Below are 21,652 nucleotides of genomic sequence, written 5' to 3' on the forward strand. Positions count from 1 at the left end.
CCATACAGTGTATCACTAATGTATGAATTAATCCCCAAGAGTATTAGAATTTGTATCCTAAATCTATGGATTGGGCCTGTGTATATGATCTAGATGACCATGGATTTTAGGTACAACTATTTCCTAATGTTTAATTCCCAAATACCTCGGTAGCACCGTAGAGCACAGGTTCTCAAACTTGATCCTCAGGACCACGCAGTGCATGATTTGCAGGACTCCTCACAGAATCACAAGTGAAATAATAAGCTCCATCTGTGGATCTTTTAAAATGTGTCAACTAGTAATGATTGCACCTGTGCTCCTGCTGGGTGACCTGGAAAACGTGAACTGTGTGGGTTCCCGAGGACCGAGTTTGAGAACCCCTGCTGTAGAGCACAAATAAGCATTGACTGGGCATTTGTGCAACATAAAGCGGTTAGTTTCACTAAGCGTTCGGTAACCACAGCTATAGGGCCAAAACCAATTCAACTAGCAGACCGCATTCAGCACTGCGCCTGGAATAGTTCTACACATGCCTTTTTTTCTGGCGCCCTTTAGGTTTAGGAGCAAAAAGAGGCATGCTAAGCTCTATTCCCGGCACTCTACTGCAAACTAGAAATAAAGTTACCGGTAGTCTCTGCATTTCAACTATGGAAAAACAATGGTGGAAATTTACTAAGATGGAAATTCTATTTCACATGTTATGTTGCTATGAGCAACCAATCAGATCCTATCTATTATCTCCTAGAAGGTGCTAAATAAATAAGTGGGAGATTTTGATTGGTGGCCCATAGCAACATTCCATGTGAAATAGAACTCGCATCTTAATAAATTTCCCCCAATATGTTTGGCAACTGTTACTAATTGATGTCTACTGACACGTGTAGAAATGGGTGTGTGCCTTGGTACTATTATTATGTCATTTGTTTCGGCTCTCATTAGCTTAAGGGGATTAAACTAACTGCATAAATATGTCTATACAAGTTCACGTAAACAAAGATAAAATACATTTTAAATTCACCTGATTTTCTTGCTTAGAATTGTATGACCAAAGCAATTTACTGTATTGCATAAAAGTCGACAGCAATTGCAATGATTATACAAAAAATAGGTCCAACATTTAATTCATTATGTAACAAAAATAATATTTGCCATTTTAGGGGAAACCACATTTTCATACTTAAAGTCATATGTATTTATAATTGCAAACTGACCCCCATTATTAACACACTGTTTTTGTGGTGAATATTTTCATCTTGATAAAAATATCCCCGCTACAGTATGTACGTTGGCCAACCCACGGGGACAGCTGCAACAATAACCGCTGTCCTGCCAAGTTACTTACCCGAGGTTTTGATGACTCTTTTGGGGAATCCGACAACGAGAATGCACACCGTGTCCATTTTCAGAACTGGAGCCAGCACCGGACTGCGGCTGCAGGACAGGGATCATAAGATCTCTCTCCTGCTACTATGGGGTAAATTTGCTAAAGCTTCTAAAAATGGAAAGAGGTGATGTTACCCAGAGCAACCAATCGGAATCTGTCATCATTTCTTTATTGTATCCTGGAAAATTATACACAGAATCTGGTTGGTTGGTTGGTTGGTCTGGGCAACATCACCTCTTTTCATTTTTAGAAGTGTTAGTAAATTTTAAAGGTATGCCTCAATAGGCGTAAAGCAGTTTACATTGTCTAAAGATCGTTTACGCTAACACAACAAAACTCAAAAAAAACCTTTGCATCTCACGGTTTAGTACATAGGGATTACATTGTAGACCCCATTGATAATGTTTGGGATCTGCAGGAGAGTTCTGCGGTATCTCCTGCATTCTGCTGTTGGTACATAGCAACAAACCATGAAAGTATGCAGAAAATTCAGTTTCTACAACATTTTATGGGGAAAAGCTTGATAATTGGCCCCTTACTGGTGCCGCAGTCTCCTTATCTTGGGTGTATATTGTCTGATGTAATGGAAAATTGTTACTGTGTATTTGAATATGGCCATTGATTGACCCCTGGAATTATAATGTATGTAATATTATAGAGATTGTTCAGTTAAATCTGAACATCATAACTTAAACAGTTATTTTTGTTAATAACGTGTCCTTGAGCTGCACTATGAGAAAAGGGTGCGGCCAGTCACTTTATAAATTAGTCACGTACACGGACTCCACAAAGACACTGATGTCATGGATGCGCCAATGCGGCATTTTTATACATTTTTTTAAACACAATATATGTCAAAGCCACATTCAGACATTAACTATAAACACTATGCAAGGCACTCAGTGTCAATAGGTATACAGTATGTGTGTGTATATAACACTATGAAGTCAATGGGTATAAGTGTGTAGACAGCAATACAGAATATATTGGATGTGTATGTACACTATATAAGGTAAATACCATATCTACAAGCGCTTTACACCATGTTCCACATTTGATATATTACTATAGTTCACAGTCTAAGCTATCTACCACAAATGCTCAACTAATATAAACCTACAGTGCCATATGATTTTGGCTTTGGTACTAAGCAAACAAACATAAATAAACAAGTTTAACATTTAAAGCTACATAGATAATGACCTGGTCAGAATGGAGCCCATCTATCATTGAGGCAGCAACGCAGGACACTATGATGCTGAGTTAACAATCACACAACAATCCACACTTGATACTGTATTTATTAATGGTGATGCTCTGGACAAAGTGTGTTGGGGCTTTATCTAGAACAGCAACAAATCTCATCCCTAATATTCTATAGATAACATGTTCAGTACTGCAACCTCTTAAATACTGGTAATTTTGATCCAAAATTGTGTCTCAATTCCATATTGTCCTTAAAAGCCCATAATATATTGTAGTGTTTTACTAATTTTACTGCTCATTTGCCATATACTCCTTGTTTCTGCACACAGTTATTGAAGAGGACAAAATACATGTTAAAAGATATATACATATATTCAATTAATAGGGATTTCATAAAGTGAAAGAAATGCAAAACATTGAATTTATCAAAACAAAATGGCCGTGTTTTACTATAAACCATGCAATCATTATGGAACTTATTTCAATACTTTGCAATGAAGCTGTTTTTGCCTTAAGCATTTTTCCTATCTAAATTTAGGGAAGTCAGACTCACCAAGCCGATTGTAGTTGGTCCATAGTGTGCAATGAATTCTTACATTTACACCATGCATAGAAGATACAGTGTGTAACCCACGAACCTAACCGGTTTTGTTACACTCTCTATATTCGTAAGAACATATAATATTCGAAGATAATTTTTTTTACAGTTTATGACCTTAGGTTATACTGTAGCAGAGTGCCATGGGTCAACGCTATAATCCAGTCTAGCCCTGTCAGTAGAATTTGGAAAGCCAGGGCTGCATGCCAATTGAAATTATGCTGTCTCTTGGGTCATTACTCTTCTTGCAATAATTAGCAGCTATAAGTTGGATGTTTCCAACCAGTTCTCATAAAATTAGATCACTGCGGTTCAGGTAGTCATTGGAATTTCATGAAATACTGTAATACATGCATGCTTTGGCATGTATGCAAACCACTTAACCATTCTTTTTTGGCAGAATAATCGCCCGCAATAACATTTACTTAAAAGGATTTTTTTTAAATATTTATTATTTTTCAAATAATTATTATTATAAAAAAAATTACTTGGTTAAGTGTAATATTAAATCATAGAATAATTTCTGTTGTTAATTTCTTGAAGGAATTTAGCAAAACATTTCTTGGAAGCTACATATTCTATTTTCCCATAATACGGTATTCCCTGTGCTGTGTAATATTATAATATACTATTCTCTCTAAGAATTCTTTTAATACATTTTTAGAGAATTGCAATACACAAGCAACATGGAAACTTTACTGTCAAATTTAAAATGGCTTCTATTTAATATTCATATTATATTGTAGCATTTGGCTGGTAGCTTTCTCTAAGAACCAGCAAATATCATTCAATCTTTGTCAGGTGCCAGGCAAATGTATTTCCTGTATAGAGCACACTGCAAAGTAAGGTAAAAGTAGAAATAATTATTTCCAAGAAAGGAAGATAAAATTCTCCCCAGCAGTATAACTTGTACTGTGATATTATATTATATGACTGTTATGTCTCTGCAACTTCATTGCTTAAAGAAGTAAGATGGTAATCAAAAATATGTTGAAATTGGATATTTCATTTTCCATTTTCATATTTTTGTGTGCAGAAATTGCAGTGCATAATATGTGCTTAATTTGTTTTCATTAACAGACTGTAATTTGATCAAATCTGCACTGTAAAGACAAGATGGTACCACTGATAAAACACAAAGGAAGCTTGTTTTCCGTAATCAGAGAACAAAGAAAACATGTATTTTTAGAATGAGTTATGAAAAATAATATAGTAACCAAAGTAACTTGACGTATTTTGGGAAGCTTTCTCAACATTGGAAAATAGGGCCTTCCAAGGGTCAGCTTAGTTCAGTATTATAAACCTGCTGTCAGGAGATTTTGTTCTGAGTCTCCATCCAGACTACTGTCATGTTTTTAACATATAAAGTGCATTGAAATTAGAGCTGCGCAAAGACTTGGTGTCCCATAATGACCTTGGATGTTTGCCGTCCATATTGGACAGGCAGGTTCGGCGTGATTCTCAGATACTACCTATTTGATGAGGATTTGCTGCATTGCGGATGCTGAGCTACTAATGTGGCGGATGATGATTGGTGCATAAAATATGTTGCCCTGTTGCAATTGGAGGTGGTGCTAAACAAATTAGTTAATGACCTGAATTGTAAGAGTTAATATACAACTGGATGTCATAGAGCTAGCAAGTATCCTTTCAAAAAGCTTAGAAATTTTTTTTGGGCATTTTACAAACTTTTTGAATTAAATAAAAAAGTAAAAAATGGAATTTCTGTAGTGAAATTTGTGAGTGCTAAGGGCATCATTCACTGTCCAAGATATATGCAACTTTTATGATTCACAATCTCTTGCTTCATTCAGAGGATGTACAATAAACTGGAAAAATGCTTGTGAAACACCTTTTGAATCTTTGCAAACCTTTGTCTTTATTTTGATTGGACTGCAGAACATAAACTATAGTATGTCAGGTTTATTACCGCTACTCATACATATTCCCATTCATTCGGAATTCAGCACATAAAATCCAGAAACGAATGCAGTTTGTGAGAAATTGTCATAATGCAGTAGAAATACTGTCATGCGCCAACCATATTTAAATTTGTTACCATCATGTGATACCAGATGGACCTATCCTGAACCAATCTAGTAGCTAAAACCGCTTGTATTGCACCAAGATAAAAAGATCTGGCGATCACAGCAAAAAAGCAGGTCTTTCAAGTGGAATAGACTCTTTGGTGAGTAAAATATATGTAATTAGAATTGGCGAATCTTCCGGTCTTAATGAAACTTAGCAATAATGGGATTTATTTTAAAACATTTTCATAGATTTTTGAAATATAATTTTTTTAGAAGAAATTAAATGATTTTTTTAAAATTAAATTAAAAGAAAATTACATTTGAAATATAAGATTTGACAATTTCATTACTAATTTCATCTATCTTGTTTTGATTTTTTTTAAGATTTAATCTAATCATGTTTAGAGATTTAATATTGTTAAAATTAAATGTAAAACCAGAATTCTATTTTTCAACAGTATAGCCAATATCAAGGTACTCCATAGTCTTTAGAATATACCACTTGTTCTTCTGTGCTATGTAATTTAAGCATGGAATGTATTTATTTATTTTGTATATTCCTGCCAATCATTCAAAGGTTTCTGGGGTTTTTTACAAACCAGAAACAAAAGGTTTATATTAAATTGTTCAGTCATGTATGCACAGGAATGAAGACACATGTACTGTAGCATGATTAGTGCTGGAGCACATGTTTTTACTGACAGACAGGCAATAGCAACAGGGCACAGCGCACTCCTAAGACTGCAATTTCAAAATGTTAGTTTTACCCAGGTGCTAGTAATGGAAAGAACCACCTTTGTGGTTTTTAAAATAATGACAACGCAGACAATAACAAAACTTCTAACATGAAAACGGTGGCACCTGGGAATGAAATAAGGCATTATATTTCTTAAAAACTTAGTGCCCATGGCTTCCTAAAATGCGACACTGCTGCTGGACTTTTAACGCAAACCTGTATGTAGTTTTATATTTTTTCCCTGTTCTGCCATAGATCGACTCTATAACACAAAACGTACAAGAGCAGACAAGCGCTCAAGGTTTTCGAAATAAGGTATACAGTACCTATAACACACTGATATTAGTGAAAAGGTTTCGTAGTCACAAGGGTTAAATGACAATGTATTTTCCCAGGATATACATAGCAATTATACCAACCTATTCACTAACATACACTTATATAAATATATAAGTGTTATATGTAGATCTTGTTTTGCAAAACTTGCGCCCTTGTATCCTGTTGTAATTTTTGTGTTAAATTGTCGTTTTAGGACTTTGTTGAAACCCAAATAACATCAGTAGGTCTTATCAGCTAATACTGATGTTATATGGTTTTCAATTAATGCAATTATTGCAATTAGTGTATTATTGTTTTTATACATAGATCAACTCTATGCGTATGCGATTTTAAGATTGGTAATAACTGAAACGTTTCTGGGTTCCATAGTGCTCCTATGAGCACTTGAATGTAGAGATGACAAAGCCGGTATTACATAGGCTATAAATGAAAAAGAAAAAAAGAAGCATCAACATAGTATATCCTATATTTCTATTTATAGTTAATCATATTGCTGAAATGATTACATACGTGAACGGCAGATTTTTAAGGTATTTAAAAATATGCACTGAGAAATGTTGTAAAGTGCTTTCTTTGGCAGCACATATGATACAATTGGAAATCACAGAAAATTAGCATACATTGCACAAGTATGACAAATTTTGTGCAAATATTCCGCAGAGCTTTCTTAAATTGATGGTTTTTGTAGTGGTTTAAATTTAAAATAGTATATCGACCAAGTTCAACAAATGTAAACTCTAATCCAAGCTGTTGCGTTAGTTATCCAGTGTTTGGACTTCACTGTATAATAGCTAGAAACAAACTACAAACTGCAGTATGTTATCTTTGAGGAAATCCAGTGCGCTATTTAGAGCAGCTACTAATTACTCCTATTGGTACTTTCCAAAATAATTTGCGGCTTTACTGGTTCAGATTGCTACAGAAATTCCAAAGAACAATGGAATAAAAGTATTGTATTGTATTTTATAAATCTATTTCTTCCACAGGGATAATACAGTATCTCATGATGGTTCTTTGTTAAGTGTTAAAAAATGTTCCTATATTCAATTGCCTTTGGAGTGGTCCACTAATATATTTTCAAATTAATGCATTTAAATGGCTCTCATCTGAAAATAGTCACTCAACTAGTTTCATTCCATTGTTACCTTGTTTAAATAGACTCTTTTGCATTTTTGTGTTGTTACACACATATTTTTATGAGCCATTTATGTTTCATTTGCACACTATTTATTTTTATTTTCTTTACATTGCTCTCAATGTCATCTTATACATGAAAGTGAAGGCTGCATGCCTCAGTATGCTGCTTTTGATCATTCCTTTTATTTAAACTTCCTTTCTCACTAAATACTGTACATACAGATGAAGTGGTCCTCAATTATCGCCGGGAATCACCAGATTCCCCCCACTGGCGATCTCCGGTGGAGAGGCGCTCCATCTGACTGGGAACGCGTCCAAGTATTTTGATGGAGGGGGATGGATTCCATGCCCGTCTCCGCTTCAGGGAGATGGGGAGGTTTAGTGGGGTTCTGGGACCGACGGTGGAGCGGCTCGTGCACGCGTGCCCCTTTCCGTGCCACCGGCTGAATGAGAGGTGCTACATCTGTGTAATGGGCCAAATGTAATTCGGTGTGAGAGATTTTGGGAGAGTTTTCCCATTATTATTTTTTTTAAGTCGCAATCATTTACACTGAAAAAGCAGGTTAATATTGCCATGTGCTGTAATTGATTGCCGCTCTAAAAAAAATGGGAAAACACTCCCAAAATCTCTCACTTTCTGATTCTCACACCCTAATACATTTGTCCCAATATGCTACAGTAAAGTAGTGTTTAGGGCATGCTGTAATCTGAGTATTGCAAAATGTTCTGCAAGCTTATTGTTATAAAGTAAAAATGCTGTATGCGCTGTATTTCTATATATTTTTTAATGATTTTATATATTAGTGAGCTTATTATTAAAGACTTATGGGTATTGAGATGAAGTACGGAAGGCAGGTATACTTTGTACTGTTCAGATCCTTATGATAAATCATTCGGACTTAAGTTTAAACTTCCAACCAATTCTAACATGTAATTTGGATGAGAATATAATATCTTACAATGTTCCTTGTTTGTTTCTTCAGTATTAGTTGCTGCTGTTTGTAAGCCAAATTACATTGAAAAAGAGCACATCCATCCTAGCGTTTACTCTGCAATATTCATTGAATACATTGACCAAAATTCTAGTTTTAAAATCAAATTTATGAACATAGCATTGAGACCAAACTGTACATAAAATAAATATTTAAGGTGCATGTACTGAAACAATATATACACGAACTTAAACGAGGATATGATCCATCTTCTTTCCCCAAAACACATCAAGCCATCACTCAAACAATGATAAAGATGATGATGACAAACATTAGAGGAAAGGGCCACAACCAAGCACATGTCACGTCAGTTGAAGAGCGCCCATGTATGAAAATAAAGAAAACTCCTAAGTCTAGCCTTGCACTTCCCTCATCTAACCTATGCTGGGTTGGGCTTGGATGTTTCTCATTGGAGCATCCTGGAAATAAGAGAAAGTGAGTGCATCTCACTTTACCTGCAATACCATCAGCTGGCTTTCTGATGAAAACAGTGGACTTTCTGGCTGATTTCTCCAGATGTTTGACATTAAAATCGACAAAAAATGCAATCATCGTTTAAAACTACTTTTTTCCCACCATTATTTTTGTTCATGTTGTGCAAAATTTGTCAGGCTTAATTTCCTACTTATTTTTTTTTATTTACTTTATTTATAATTGCCCATCACCGGACATATTAAAAACAAAATTAGAACGGAAGACTTCCTTTTATAGACCATTAAACCTTAAATACTGTTGCTTTGTTTAACAGTGCAAATAGTAATAGCAAACACATATGCAATAAATAAAGTCATGAATGTATACTGTATCAGAGACCAAATACTTGTTATAGGAATAAGATAGTTACCACCCTTTGCTAAGACACAAGACACAAAGGAAAGTACATCTAGCCTCAATATGCCTGATGCCTGGTGGGAGTGAGCTGACAGGTCTTATGCGACTCTACTAGCGCTGAGTCTGTATATGTAGTAGTAGTACTTTATTTATAAGGCGCCGCAAAGTGTCCGCAGCGCCGTACATAGCAAACAAAAAACAAATTACAAGGTAACGTACATGGTGTGTTGAAAAATACAGTATGAATAGGGGTATAGCTGGTAGAACTAAAATCAGCATCAGTTCAGAAGTAGGTGTCAAAATTGTCAAGGAGACTGAAGATGAAGTAGAGAAAGGGAAGAACAGGACAGGAGCACAGGTGAGGTAAAGAGGTAGGGTGAGTATGTGAGGAAGGAGGACCCTACTCATAAGAGTTAACATACTAAAAATAGGTGGGTGGACGAACGAAAAACAATAGGATAAGTAGGAACGGAGGGGATCGGAGGCAGGATAGGAGGATCAAAAGAGGTTAGGAGGAGGGATAGGCTAGTCGAAAAAAGTGGGTTTTGAGGGTGCGCTTGAAGGAGGTAAGGGAATCAGAAAGCCTGATGGGTGGCGGGAGGTTATTCCAGTGCAGGGGGGCAGCTCGAGAGAAGTCTTGGACACGGGAGTGGGAGGAGGTGATTAGGTGAGAGGTCAGTTGGCGGTCAGCGATGGAGCGAAGAGGACGGTGGTGAGGAGTTTAAAGAGAACTCGGAAAGGAATGGGGAGCCAGTGAAGAGATAGACAGAGGGGCGAGGCGGAGGTAGAGCGGCGGGAGAGGAAGATGAGCCTAGCAGCAGCGTTAAGAATGGATTGGAGAGGTGCGAGGCGGGTGAGAGGTAGCCCAGAGAGAAGGATGTTGCAGTAGTCAAGGCGGGAGATGACAAGAGAATAAATGAGAATTTTGGTCGCGTCAGTGGACAGGAATGGTCTGATGAGTGAGATGTTGCGTAGGTGAAAGCGGCAAGACTGTGAGAGAGCACGAATGTGGGGGGTGAAAGAGAGGGAGGAGTCAATGATGACACTGAGGCAGCGCGTTTGTAGCATACATATATGTAGCATAAAGGAACTTGGCACAGAAATAAGCCGTGGCATTGTGGCACAGAGTTGCATATCAAATGAATCAGTTTCCTTGTGCTTTCTAGCCACACTGCATTACAAATAAGATACATTTTTAGATGAAAAAAAAACTTGATGCAAAAGAGTATCACGGAACCAAGAGCTCAGAGAGGGTCTTTTAGCCACAACTGCAGGAACAATGCTAGTCATTTAGTCAAATTAGGCCCTAATGCATTTTTGTGTATATGTCACATTCATCAGAAGGAATCTGAACCAGTGTGGAAACACTCACATTGTCTGAAAATTCCACTAATTCTCTAAAGTAACATTCTCTAAAATATCATCAAAATAAGTAACAATTTATTACCTGTTTAAATGTAATGTAAGATTGCTTTAAAAAGAGAAGAGTTTATAGTCTTATCACTTAAATAAATGCAAAGTAAATGAACAGAAATCTAAATCAAATCATGGGGTTATCCAGTAAGAATCACAGCTAAAATCTTTCTCTATTACCCCTTTCATATTGCAAAGCTAGGTCGGACCCAGGATCCCGATCCCAGGTCCAACCCAGCTCTGACCCGGATCTGGCACTTTGATATTAAACCCAGGTTGCCTAATATAAAGAGGGTGACTCGGGTTTAACCCTACCTATAACCTGGGTTGATTTGTTGGATTGGTAGAACCAGTATATCAGCTGTGGTGCTTTTACTTTGCATCGTGACTCGGGTCCATACATCACCAACCCAGCAATAGCCAGGTCGGAGATGTGATGTAAAAAGGGTATAATAGGAAATGTTGCACTGCAGGTGGGGCTGATGTAACGTGTGCAGAGAGAGTTACATTTGAGTGGGGTGTGTTCAAACTGAAATCTAAATTGCAGTGTAAAAATAAAGCAGAACGTATTTACCCTGCATCGAAACACAATAACGTACCCAAATCTAACTCTCTCTATACGTGTTACATTGTCCTACTACAGTGCAGCATGGTTTTGCCCATTAGCGTAACCTCTTGCTTTGAGATCTTTACTTCATAATCCTCAATATTTGGAGTGACCACCCTTTGTCAACAAAATAACCTCATAATTCTAGGTACAGTTGCTGGGTTTCCGGTAGATAGGTCGTTAGTCAATTGGTCAAACACTATTGGTCAACAGGCAAAAGGTCAACATACCATAGGTCAACATTGAAAAAATGTTCACAAGCTAATGGTCACCACATGAAAAGGTGACCAAAAAAACTGACTTGCTATTACTTTTCCATCCATATCCGTATAGAGTTAAATTATAATAGTGTGCCAAGCGTAGCGAGCCATGCGAGGAGATTTGTTATATTAATTGGGGATCCTGGTTGACAAATGCTGACCTAGACACCCAAAAAACTGTGAAAATGCATGTCGACCTTTTCCTGTGTCAACTATTTCCTTGTCAACCTTTTGCTTGTGTTGACTGCCGACCAATAGTGGCCCACCTATTAACTAATCAACCTAGACATTTTCTACCTAATGATCCACACCCCACTTGCCCAAAGTCAGACATTTTGTATAGATTGGCTGTTTCTGTTTCAGTTAATAACTGTTTCAACCCACATTTGAAAATATTGATCACCTGTTTGGTATCATTGGTTAATCATACACCTGACTATAATCCTACAAAATTGTTGACTTTCTGAAAGTGTAAAAAAAAGGTGTGTGACAAAGTCACACTATGCCCCATGCACTATAAAATTGATATAGAATAAGATAAATAAAAGCTGCATGTGACAACACGCTAGCCTTTCAAGTAAACCTAAACTTTCTGCAAGTGTACCTAGCAGAACTGTTTTGAAGAAAAGGCGGAAATATACTAAGATGGGACTTCTATTTCACATGGGATGGTACTATGGCCAACCAATCAGAATCTACTTCTTATTTATATAGCACCTTCTAGAAGATAATAGATAGTATCTGATCTCCCATCTGAAATAGACCTCCCACCTTAGTAAATTTCCCACAAAGGGTGGTGTACCATATTTTGTTTTGTGCTAATTATTTTTGGATATAATTAAATTATAAAAAAATTGTAAAAAGTTGACCAATTGGGTATTACAATAATTATTTTAATATATTCAATCTCGAGAAAATACACATTACACAAATACAACTAGAACACATCTAAAATACAATGTGATTAAAAATAAGACAATATTCCCCCCTACATGGGACCTCAGTGATAAAAGTTTTGAAATGTGGATATATCTCACTTGTTCCTGGTGATACTCTCCTGTTGGATAAATGAATATACTGGATTGGCGGGTGTCCATAAACCTGACTTGGAGCCGATGGTGATGTTCTCCCCTCGTGAGGAAAGATGGTACACGTCTCACGGAATGGAGGGCCTCGTAAAATTGGCAGTCGGTGGTGTCCCTTGATTCGAAAGAGTCCAGTAATTGACTTGATAAAAAGAGAGGAGAGCTGGTCCAAAGTTAGATGGGGTAAATTGTAATCCACAGGGTCCAGTAGAGGGTGAGCACCTAACGCGTTTCGTCATCCACAGATGACTTTATCAAAGTCAAAGATAGTCATCTGTGGATGACAAAACGTCACCGGTGCGCGCGCACACTCGCGCAATGCATTCCTGGGACCGCTGGAGACTCTGGAGAAGATGCCGGAGGCCTGCTGTGGACGCCCGGGGACTGCGCGGATGCCGAGGGACCACCGGACACCATCAGGGGACAGGTAAGTATGGCTACAAAAATATATTCCAAAAACCGGAAAATTCCCCTATCCGGAATGCTCGTGGTCCCGAGCATTTCGGATAGGGGATACTCAACCTGTATAGCCAAAAATAATTAGCGCTCCACCATCCATCTTTTCCTTTTTCTAGACATAGATATATAGGGGACTTACCACCCCCAGGTGTGAGCAGCTTGGCAATTCTTACGCATCTCCTCAAGCGCCCAATAGGCTCCGCCATCTAGGTGGCAGGGTTTTTAACTCCAGCGGTCTCCAGCGGTCCCAGGAATGCATTGCGCGAGTGTGCGCGCGCGCCGGTGACGTCACCGGTGCGCGCGCACACTCGCGCAATGCATTCCTGGGACCGCTGGAGACTCTGGAGAAGATGCCGGAGGCCTGCTGTGGACGCCCGGGGACTGCGCGGATGCCGAGGGACCACCGGACACCATCAGGGGACAGGTAAGTATGGCTACAAAAATATATTCCAAAAACCGGAAAATTCCCCTATCCGGAATGCTCGTGGTCCCGAGCATTTCGGATAGGGGATACTCAACCTGTATAGCCAAAAATAATTAGCGCTCCACCATCCATCTTTTCCTTTTTCTAGACATAGATATATAGGGGACTTACCACCCCCAGGTGTGAGCAGCTTGGCAATTCTTACGCATCTCCTCAAGCGCCCAATAGGCTCCGCCATCTAGGTGGCAGGGTTTTTAACTCCAGCGGTCCCAGGAATGCATTGCGCGAGTGTGCGCGCGCGCCGGTGACGTCACCGGTGCGCGCGCACACTCGCGCAATGCATTCCTGGGACCGCTGGAGACTCTGGAGAAGATGCCGGAGGCCTGCTGTGGACGCCCGGGGACTGCGCGGATGCCGAGGGACCACCGGACACCATCAGGGGACAGGTAAGTATGGCTACAAAAATATATTCCAAAAACCGGAAAATTCCCCTATCCGGAATGCTCGTGGTCCCGAGCATTTCGGATAGGGGATACTCAACCTGTATAGCCAAAAATAATTAGCGCTCCACCATCCATCTTTTCCTTTTTCTAGACATAGATATATAGGGGACTTACCACCCCCAGGTGTGAGCAGCTTGGCAATTCTTACGCATCTCCTCAAGCGCCCAATAGGCTCCGCCATCTAGGTGGCAGGGTTTATAATTTTTCTCATATTTTGTTTTGATTTAGGTATCTTCCTTTCATTAACTTTGCATTTAGTTAATTGATAAAAATAATCTATTTACACTTCTTCTTTTGAAAGCATTCCTAATTTGCGGCAAATACTCCACACCGGCCTAAACCTTTTCACAGTTATATATAATATATTTATATAAATAAATAAAAAAACAGAGAACTTAGCACTTACCATTGTAAACTCACTCATCTTAGTTTTACCTTAGTTTGAGGTTTGAAGGTGTGCACACACTAGAGCGACCGATCGGATAATTACTACCACCAAATCGACCAATATCGGTCGGATGCACGCTCTTGCGGATTTTTTGCTAAATCTTCTGATCTTACATGCTGCATGAAAGATCAGAAGATTTAGCAAAAGATCCATAGGAACGCACACACATGGGATCCGAATAGAAATATTTGGTGAAGATGTGCGCTTGCCTGAAATCTTTTGTCCAGGATGGACAAAAGATTTCAAGGCTAATTTATGCGCACATCTTAAATTTGCAGATCTTTCTAGTGTGTGGGCACGTTTATTATATAATTTATGCATTCTAGCTTGCAGTTCAAAGCTAAGGGACCCTAATTCACTGCACCACATTCATTTAAGCAATGTCATAGACCACTGCATCTCAACATGGGACTGGTGCGTGCAGATGGGCGCCCCATTCCTGGTAATAGCAATGCAGTGGAATTCTGTGCATATATGTATATAGGTATGTTTTTGTATGTATGTATGTGCAGGATTCCTCTTGCACCAATGTATAGAAGTAGAGACGGGCGGTACTCAGGTAAAGGTGGAAAAAGCCAAACTGGGTTTATTGGTGCATGTACATGCACCAATAAACCCAGTTTGACTTTTTACACCTTTACCTGAGTGCCGCCTGTCTCTGCTTCTATCTATCTATCTATCTATCTATCTATCTATCTATCTATCTATCTATCTATCTATCTATCTATATATGTAAATATCCAAGTGTTCTGGCACTCACTGATAATCTGCAGATAACTGCTCCTGTTGCCTTCCTGGGGATAGGACTACACGCACAGTGTCTCCTAAATACAGTACAGGTTTGCAGGCGGCACTCAGGATAAATAAATACACGACACACAGCCAGGACTTTGCCTATGTATATATATATATATGTATGTATTTAGTATAGAAGTATTATTTCAGCTCTGTTTTTAAATGATCACTTAGTGCTTAGAGGAGGAATAATTTAATTAAAATTTTCAGGGAAATTTATAGAATAATTTATGGATTTATCTGCATTTCCTTGACTTTAATTACTACAGTACTCCATTACATCTGCAAGGATTAATACAACTTCATTTGTGGCATGTTTTGTGAAGCATTTGTTATCATTAAAATATGATCCAGGATATGTAGGTTGTATTATATTAAAGGACTATAATTTAATTATTTCACAAATACAGTTTTCTCATTACCGGTGTAGGGCAATAAGTAATTATTTGTAGTAGGATAACACACAGGGAAACAGTCTAAATCAATTTTATTGAAAATGTACAAAATGTTGCAAAATTGCTTGATACAGTTATTGCGAAGCCTGAATGGTATTCAAGACCTGCCTTAGATAAGGAATTCTATCCTTGCCAAGATCCTATGTTTTACCTAAACTTTTTTGGTCAGTAAAGCAGTTTTTTATTTATGCCGTTTCTTAATTTTTTTTATTTTTTGCTTAGCAAAAATGAAAAAAAAACAAACAAACAAACAACAACTTTGTTTTGTAGTAGCATAGTATGTAGATATTAAAATCCATGTGTTTGGTTTATAACACATAATGGGGCAGATGTATTAAGCCTGGTGAAGAGATAAACTGGAGATAAAGTGGAAGGAGATAACGCACCAGCCAATCAGATCCCAACTGTCATATTTCAAACACAGCTGATTGGCTGGTGCGTTAACTCTTCCAAGTTATCTCCACTTTATCTCCAGTTTATCTCTTCTCCAGACTTAATACATCTGCCCCTTTGTCCCTTGCATCATGCCGTCAACAGTTTGCTTAAAAAAAGATGTAATGATCCCATCTTTCCTTCTACACTGAATATTCCAGTCATTCTAAAACGTATCTTAAACGTATCAAATCTACTCCTGACACACAGACTGCTGGATGGAATATTTCCCAGACCATAATGCTGCCATCACCAGCTTGTATTCTTCCAGGGTGACTGAACTCCGATGTTTCTTTGCCTGGCACACAAATGTTCATCTGTTCCATGAAGCAGAAAACATGACTCATCGGAGAAGACAACCTTTCACCAAATAGTGGAGGTCCAGTTTAAAAAAATGCCATGGAAATTGAAGCCTTTTCCGCAGATGCCCCTTCATTAGCATAGGTGCCAATCTCCATACGATCCCTTGCCTGAAATGGATCACAGTTTGTTAAATAGGAAATAAAACTTTGGGGAGCACTTAACTAGGATTCAATGATCCCTACCTATAAGGACCAGACTGCAATATGATGTTTTTTTCCTTGAAAACACTCAAAAACAATACCATAAATCATTCAATTAAGTACAATTTAAAATTGTTCACTTCACATTGCATTTCAAATTCAACCAGATACTTGTAAACATAAAGGGTAACATATGTGTCTTTTCCACATCTTTTTACCCTAGAATGCATCTTAGGAGCAATATGGTGTAACAAGGATGTATTGGGAAACTGCTGTTAAATGTGATATGTGACGCTACTGTATGTGCACCTGAATCTGTATACATAGCACTATGGAACTTGGTATGGAATAAAGCTTTGCATTACTTTGTACAAAGATTCAGACTCACATAGATAAATGTCACATATCAAATAAATCAGCACAGTTCTGGGCATCTTACTTGCATCACATCCGGCAATAGGGGAGTAAAATGGGACCTGAGGGGTTGCCTAGTGCAACTGGAGTAATAACTCTGAGGACATATTTGTATATTTCAATGTTTGTTTATGATCGTATCACTGTGGCCCACACCCAGCTCTACAATGCCTAGATTTCTGGCATTGTAAAGTGGGGGGGGGCGTGACTAAGATGATGTGATTCAGCACAAATCTTGTCAATGCCACCCCCACCCCCTTCCTGGACTGATTACTGTCTAGCTGGGGGTAGGGGCTATATGGGGTAAGCGGCTGTGTGTGGCAGGACAGGGAGACTTGGGTGTACTTTAACCGGGGGGCTGGGAGGCTCAGGGAAATTGGGTGGGCGATTTATGGTAGCCTTCCGGTCATTCCAGGAGAGTAGGCAAGTGTGTTGCAGTCTGAGCTCTGTAATACCATCAGTTCACTCCAAAAGATTTAGTAATGCTTTAGCTTTCTGTACTGGGGACCAAATAGTTGACATTTTCTCACGGCTGCAGTGTAGTGACAGAATAATACTGAACAATGTATTTTTCCTTCATGGGTCATATCTGAAAATTTCAATTTTGTGGCTTAGTGGTTCTTTGAGAGCTTTTTTGGTTATCCATTAGGAAATAGACTTGATAGAATAGATTGTATGAACAATTTCTAATATAGAAATACTATTGTAAGAGAGCTGTCTCCGCTTGAATTTCCACATCGCATGCTGACATTTTAGCAATTGTCAATGGCTTCAATAACACTTTCTTACCAGCAGGAAAAATGTCATAATATGTATCACTTGCATTACATTCCCGTTGTTAACTAGTTCTGCTGCCTACAATGGGTAATTGCATGATACATTTGCTAGCTGTGTTCAAGGCTGCAAGCCATGTGTAACTATAGTTCATTTTACAATTGTGTCTTTAAAGTGAAAATATGCTACTATTGCAATATTGCGGCATGGTTCCATAACATTCACATCTGTACACATTAACATAGATTAATTATAACTGTATTTAAAGTACTGTATGTGTTTTGATTATATCTGGTTATCATATAATGCTTTATCTGTAACTTTTCAAACGCATCAACAGACTTATGCAATATGACCTATGTTCATGGTCACCTTTCTAAATATATATATATATATATATATATGGACAGAGAAGAAAAAAGGGGTTGTAGGGTTGGATGCACACCTTTAGGAAGAAATGCACCCCCACCGCAGAAACAAATAAAAAGTTGGAAAGACTTACCCCCATTGTCATATATATGACAATGAGAGAGTGAGAGAGACAGATGTATCAAGCTTCATTAATGGATAAAATGGAGAGTGATAAACAGTCAGCCAATCAGCTCCTACCTGCCATGTCACAGGCTGGGTTTAAAAAATAACAGGTAGGAGCTGATTGGTTGCTTGTTTATCACTCTTCACTTGATCAATTTGTGAAGCTTGATACATCTGAGAGAGAGAGAGAGAGAGAGAGAGAGAGTAATTATAATACAGTATGTATATGTCTGTTGTGTGTAAATTAGTCATATATGTTGTGTGTAAATTAGTGTTTCTTGTCAATATCAGCATAGGGAAGTTGCAAGCAATGATTTAATATCAATTTGCATGAGGAAATTCATAGTTTGCAGGTAAACATGAGTGTCTGTATGAGGTCACACAGATATTGGTAGGCTTGTGAATTAATAGATTAATGTTCATGGCAATAAATATTACTATTGCTGCCATTGAAACTAGTCAGCATCTTGCACTGCCAATTTCTAGACTTGACCTGACTGAGTTTGCTCAGCTTGATATGTTTGTATCAGGCATGTTAATATCAGACTGCGGATACAAACTGTGCTAATCACTACCTGTTATTGAGTGCTCTGCTGGCCAAGTAGTAATCTGTCATTTCATGTGTGACTGCTGGCTGCATAGGAAAAGAATGGTTCCCAGGAGAACTCAGAAATTGCTCTTTGCATATTTGTCACCATGCTTGCCCACTGTTGTGTTGGAACACATTTATTAGCTTCTATCAGTCGTGCTGTTCTCGTAATTATTACATGTTAACAAAACAATCGTATTTATGAATAATTCCTTTCCTTTTTCTTTTAGTACGCTTAATAATAACAACATTACACGGATACCACTCACTAGTTTCAACCACATGCCCAAGATTCGTACATTGTAAGTATTGTTTATTTTCTGCTGCATTAGACCTTAATAAGTTTAATAATGTTATAATGACTTATGACGATAGTATCAGATTTAACGGCAACCTGTGACATTCCATATGTATGTTAGATTAGATCTGCGTTTGGCTGAGAAACATGGTAAATTGTAATCGCCAACAAGTTGAGTGGGATTGTTGCACATACATTCTGTGTATAAACATCTACATGTAGATCTTAAAATGCAAATTTAAGACAATTGGTCCTTAAAATCTCCAAAAATTTGTATGAATTCAATTTAAAACTGAAGGGTAACTTGTTTGGAGATGTTTTTTTATTTATTTCAGTATATGAGAAAGCGGAGGCATTTGAATTCATTGTGCTGCTTAATTTTACTTGTCCTGCAGATGCAGTATGATACAGTTGCATTTGCACTGTGTAAGTTTTTCTCGTACTGTATAAAATGTAACACGTACTTTTGGGCGGTATTGAATCTTGGCCGATGTTTTCACCATGCGGAAAAAAAAACGGTAAAGATTTGCCTATCCGTATTCAATCACGGGCATTTTCCCCTGTTCTTAAAGACATTTAATTTTTCAGCTGAGCCATTTAACTGTTTTTTTTTTTTTTTTTTGGGGGGGGGGGGGGGGGGGGCTTGAATCGGCATGGATGAAAAATGCATAAACAGGTGTAAATGGCCGTGAATTAATCAAAACCACGTGAATTTGTGTCAGTTTCACAAATTTTATTTTTGTCCATGCTAGATTTTCACCCAGACTAAAAATCAGCATGGGAATTGAATAGGGTTTTGTCTCCAAAAAAATACCCCCCGTAAGCTTGTTGCTTTCTTTTTTCTTTGAGTAATTAGGAAGATAGAATTTTACCCCTACCCCCATGTATGACACTCAGTTCACCCCCTACCTCTGTATGTGTGTGACATTGTACCATTGTACCACCATCAGTTTGTGATAACCTTTACACACCCCCTGTCCCTGTGTGTGACACCCTGTAACCCCTTCCCCTTGTGTATGACATTGTATACTCCCTATTCATGTATGTGACATCCTATTCCCCCACTCTACCCATGTGTCACCCTGTACCTTCAACCTTACCCAGACTGTGTGTGTGTGTGTGTGTGTGTGTGTGTGTGTGTGTGTGTGTGTGCCAACCTGTACCTCTCCTCTATTTAAAAAAAAATGTATGGGACCCACAAAGTTCTAGTTATACCCCTGGGTATACAGACTATGAGGGTTCTGATAATGGCTTTTGCTTTGTCCCTGTTAAATATATATTAATTTTGTAAACAAGACACATTGCTGTTACTTTGTTTAGATATTACATATCAGGATATTTAAATGAGAATATGCAGTAGTAGTTATGTTGCTTCTTAACTTCAACACAATCCTCTGCTACCCCTGTAGAAAGTGTCCAAAGTACTCTGAGTTAGGGGTATTCACAAGGTGGCCCTTCAGCTGGTGTAGATCTTCACATCCCAGCATGCCTTCATAGCAAACCTGAGGCTGGACATGCTGGGATGTGTAGTTCCACAGCAATTGGAGGTCCACATGATGAATACCTTTCCTCTAGGTCCTCTCAGTTATTTTCAATTTAAAGCTTTCTCACTAATGTGCACTGATCAGTCCTGTGACGTCCTTCTCCTGCAATGAAGAGCACATACCAGCCTGAGTAGTTTCCTCTCCGATAACCCTTTTGTCTATTACAATACCTACTAAATGTGCCTCCTCCATGTCTATTTGTGTAGTATATTGAGTATCACAGAGAGAAAGGTATTTGATATACAGAGAAGAAACACATTTAAGAGTCACTAAAAGGCTTTATTTCTATAATATCTGTGGGTAGACCATTGGCAGCGGAGCTGTAACAGGACTGTAATGCTCCCTGTGTAGCCGACAGAAGAACAAAACCAGACTGCTCCATTATGCTTGCCCCCAGCTTTGGTGACAGTAGGCAGAACCCGGACGTCCAAGTGGCAATTTGGGTGATTTGTGGTGGCTTGGTTCGGGGACAAGGCAGAAACTGTGCACCCAAAGCATCTGAATTATTTGTAGACTGCTAGGTGCCATTCCAGGCATCCTACATGCCAAATGCAAGTGCCTTCCATGCCTAGAGATCCAACACCCTAGACATCTGATATACAGGGGTGGGGTCCTGGGGTGCACACCAATTGAGAGGTGCGACCATGTGGAGACCTTTCAGTATAACTGCATACAAAGTCAAAGTTGCAGGTGCACAACTCAAACTCCCAAGTTAATAAATATTGCAATAAAATTTAGCATTTTTAGCAAGGTTCTTCGCTTATTTATGGCCACAAGTAAAGGCTTGCCCACCATGTCCAGGTGACCCTAGAAATCTGCACTGCCTCCACACCTGCAGTTACAGTCGTGAAAATGTTTTTGTATTTCAGTAAATCCAGTA

The 21,652-nt window shown here is 38.4% G+C and overlaps 1 protein-coding gene across 1 annotated transcript in view; it reads left to right on the forward strand.

Annotated features, from left to right (window-relative positions):
- The window catches only part of SLIT3 (slit guidance ligand 3), a 627,553-nt gene that overhangs the window by 430,432 nt on the left and 175,469 nt on the right, over positions 1 to 21,652 (forward strand). Inside the window, exon 7 of the mRNA XM_083181792.1 lies at positions 19,161 to 19,232. Within this exon, the coding sequence (XP_083037918.1) occupies positions 19,161 to 19,232 (72 nt within the window). The remainder of the gene's footprint in view (positions 1 to 19,160; positions 19,233 to 21,652) is intronic.

This window comes from Crinia signifera, chromosome 4, assembly GCF_055691185.1.
Source record: "Crinia signifera chromosome 4, ASM5569118v1, whole genome shotgun sequence".
Taxonomy (NCBI): Eukaryota; Metazoa; Chordata; class Amphibia; order Anura; family Myobatrachidae; genus Crinia; species Crinia signifera.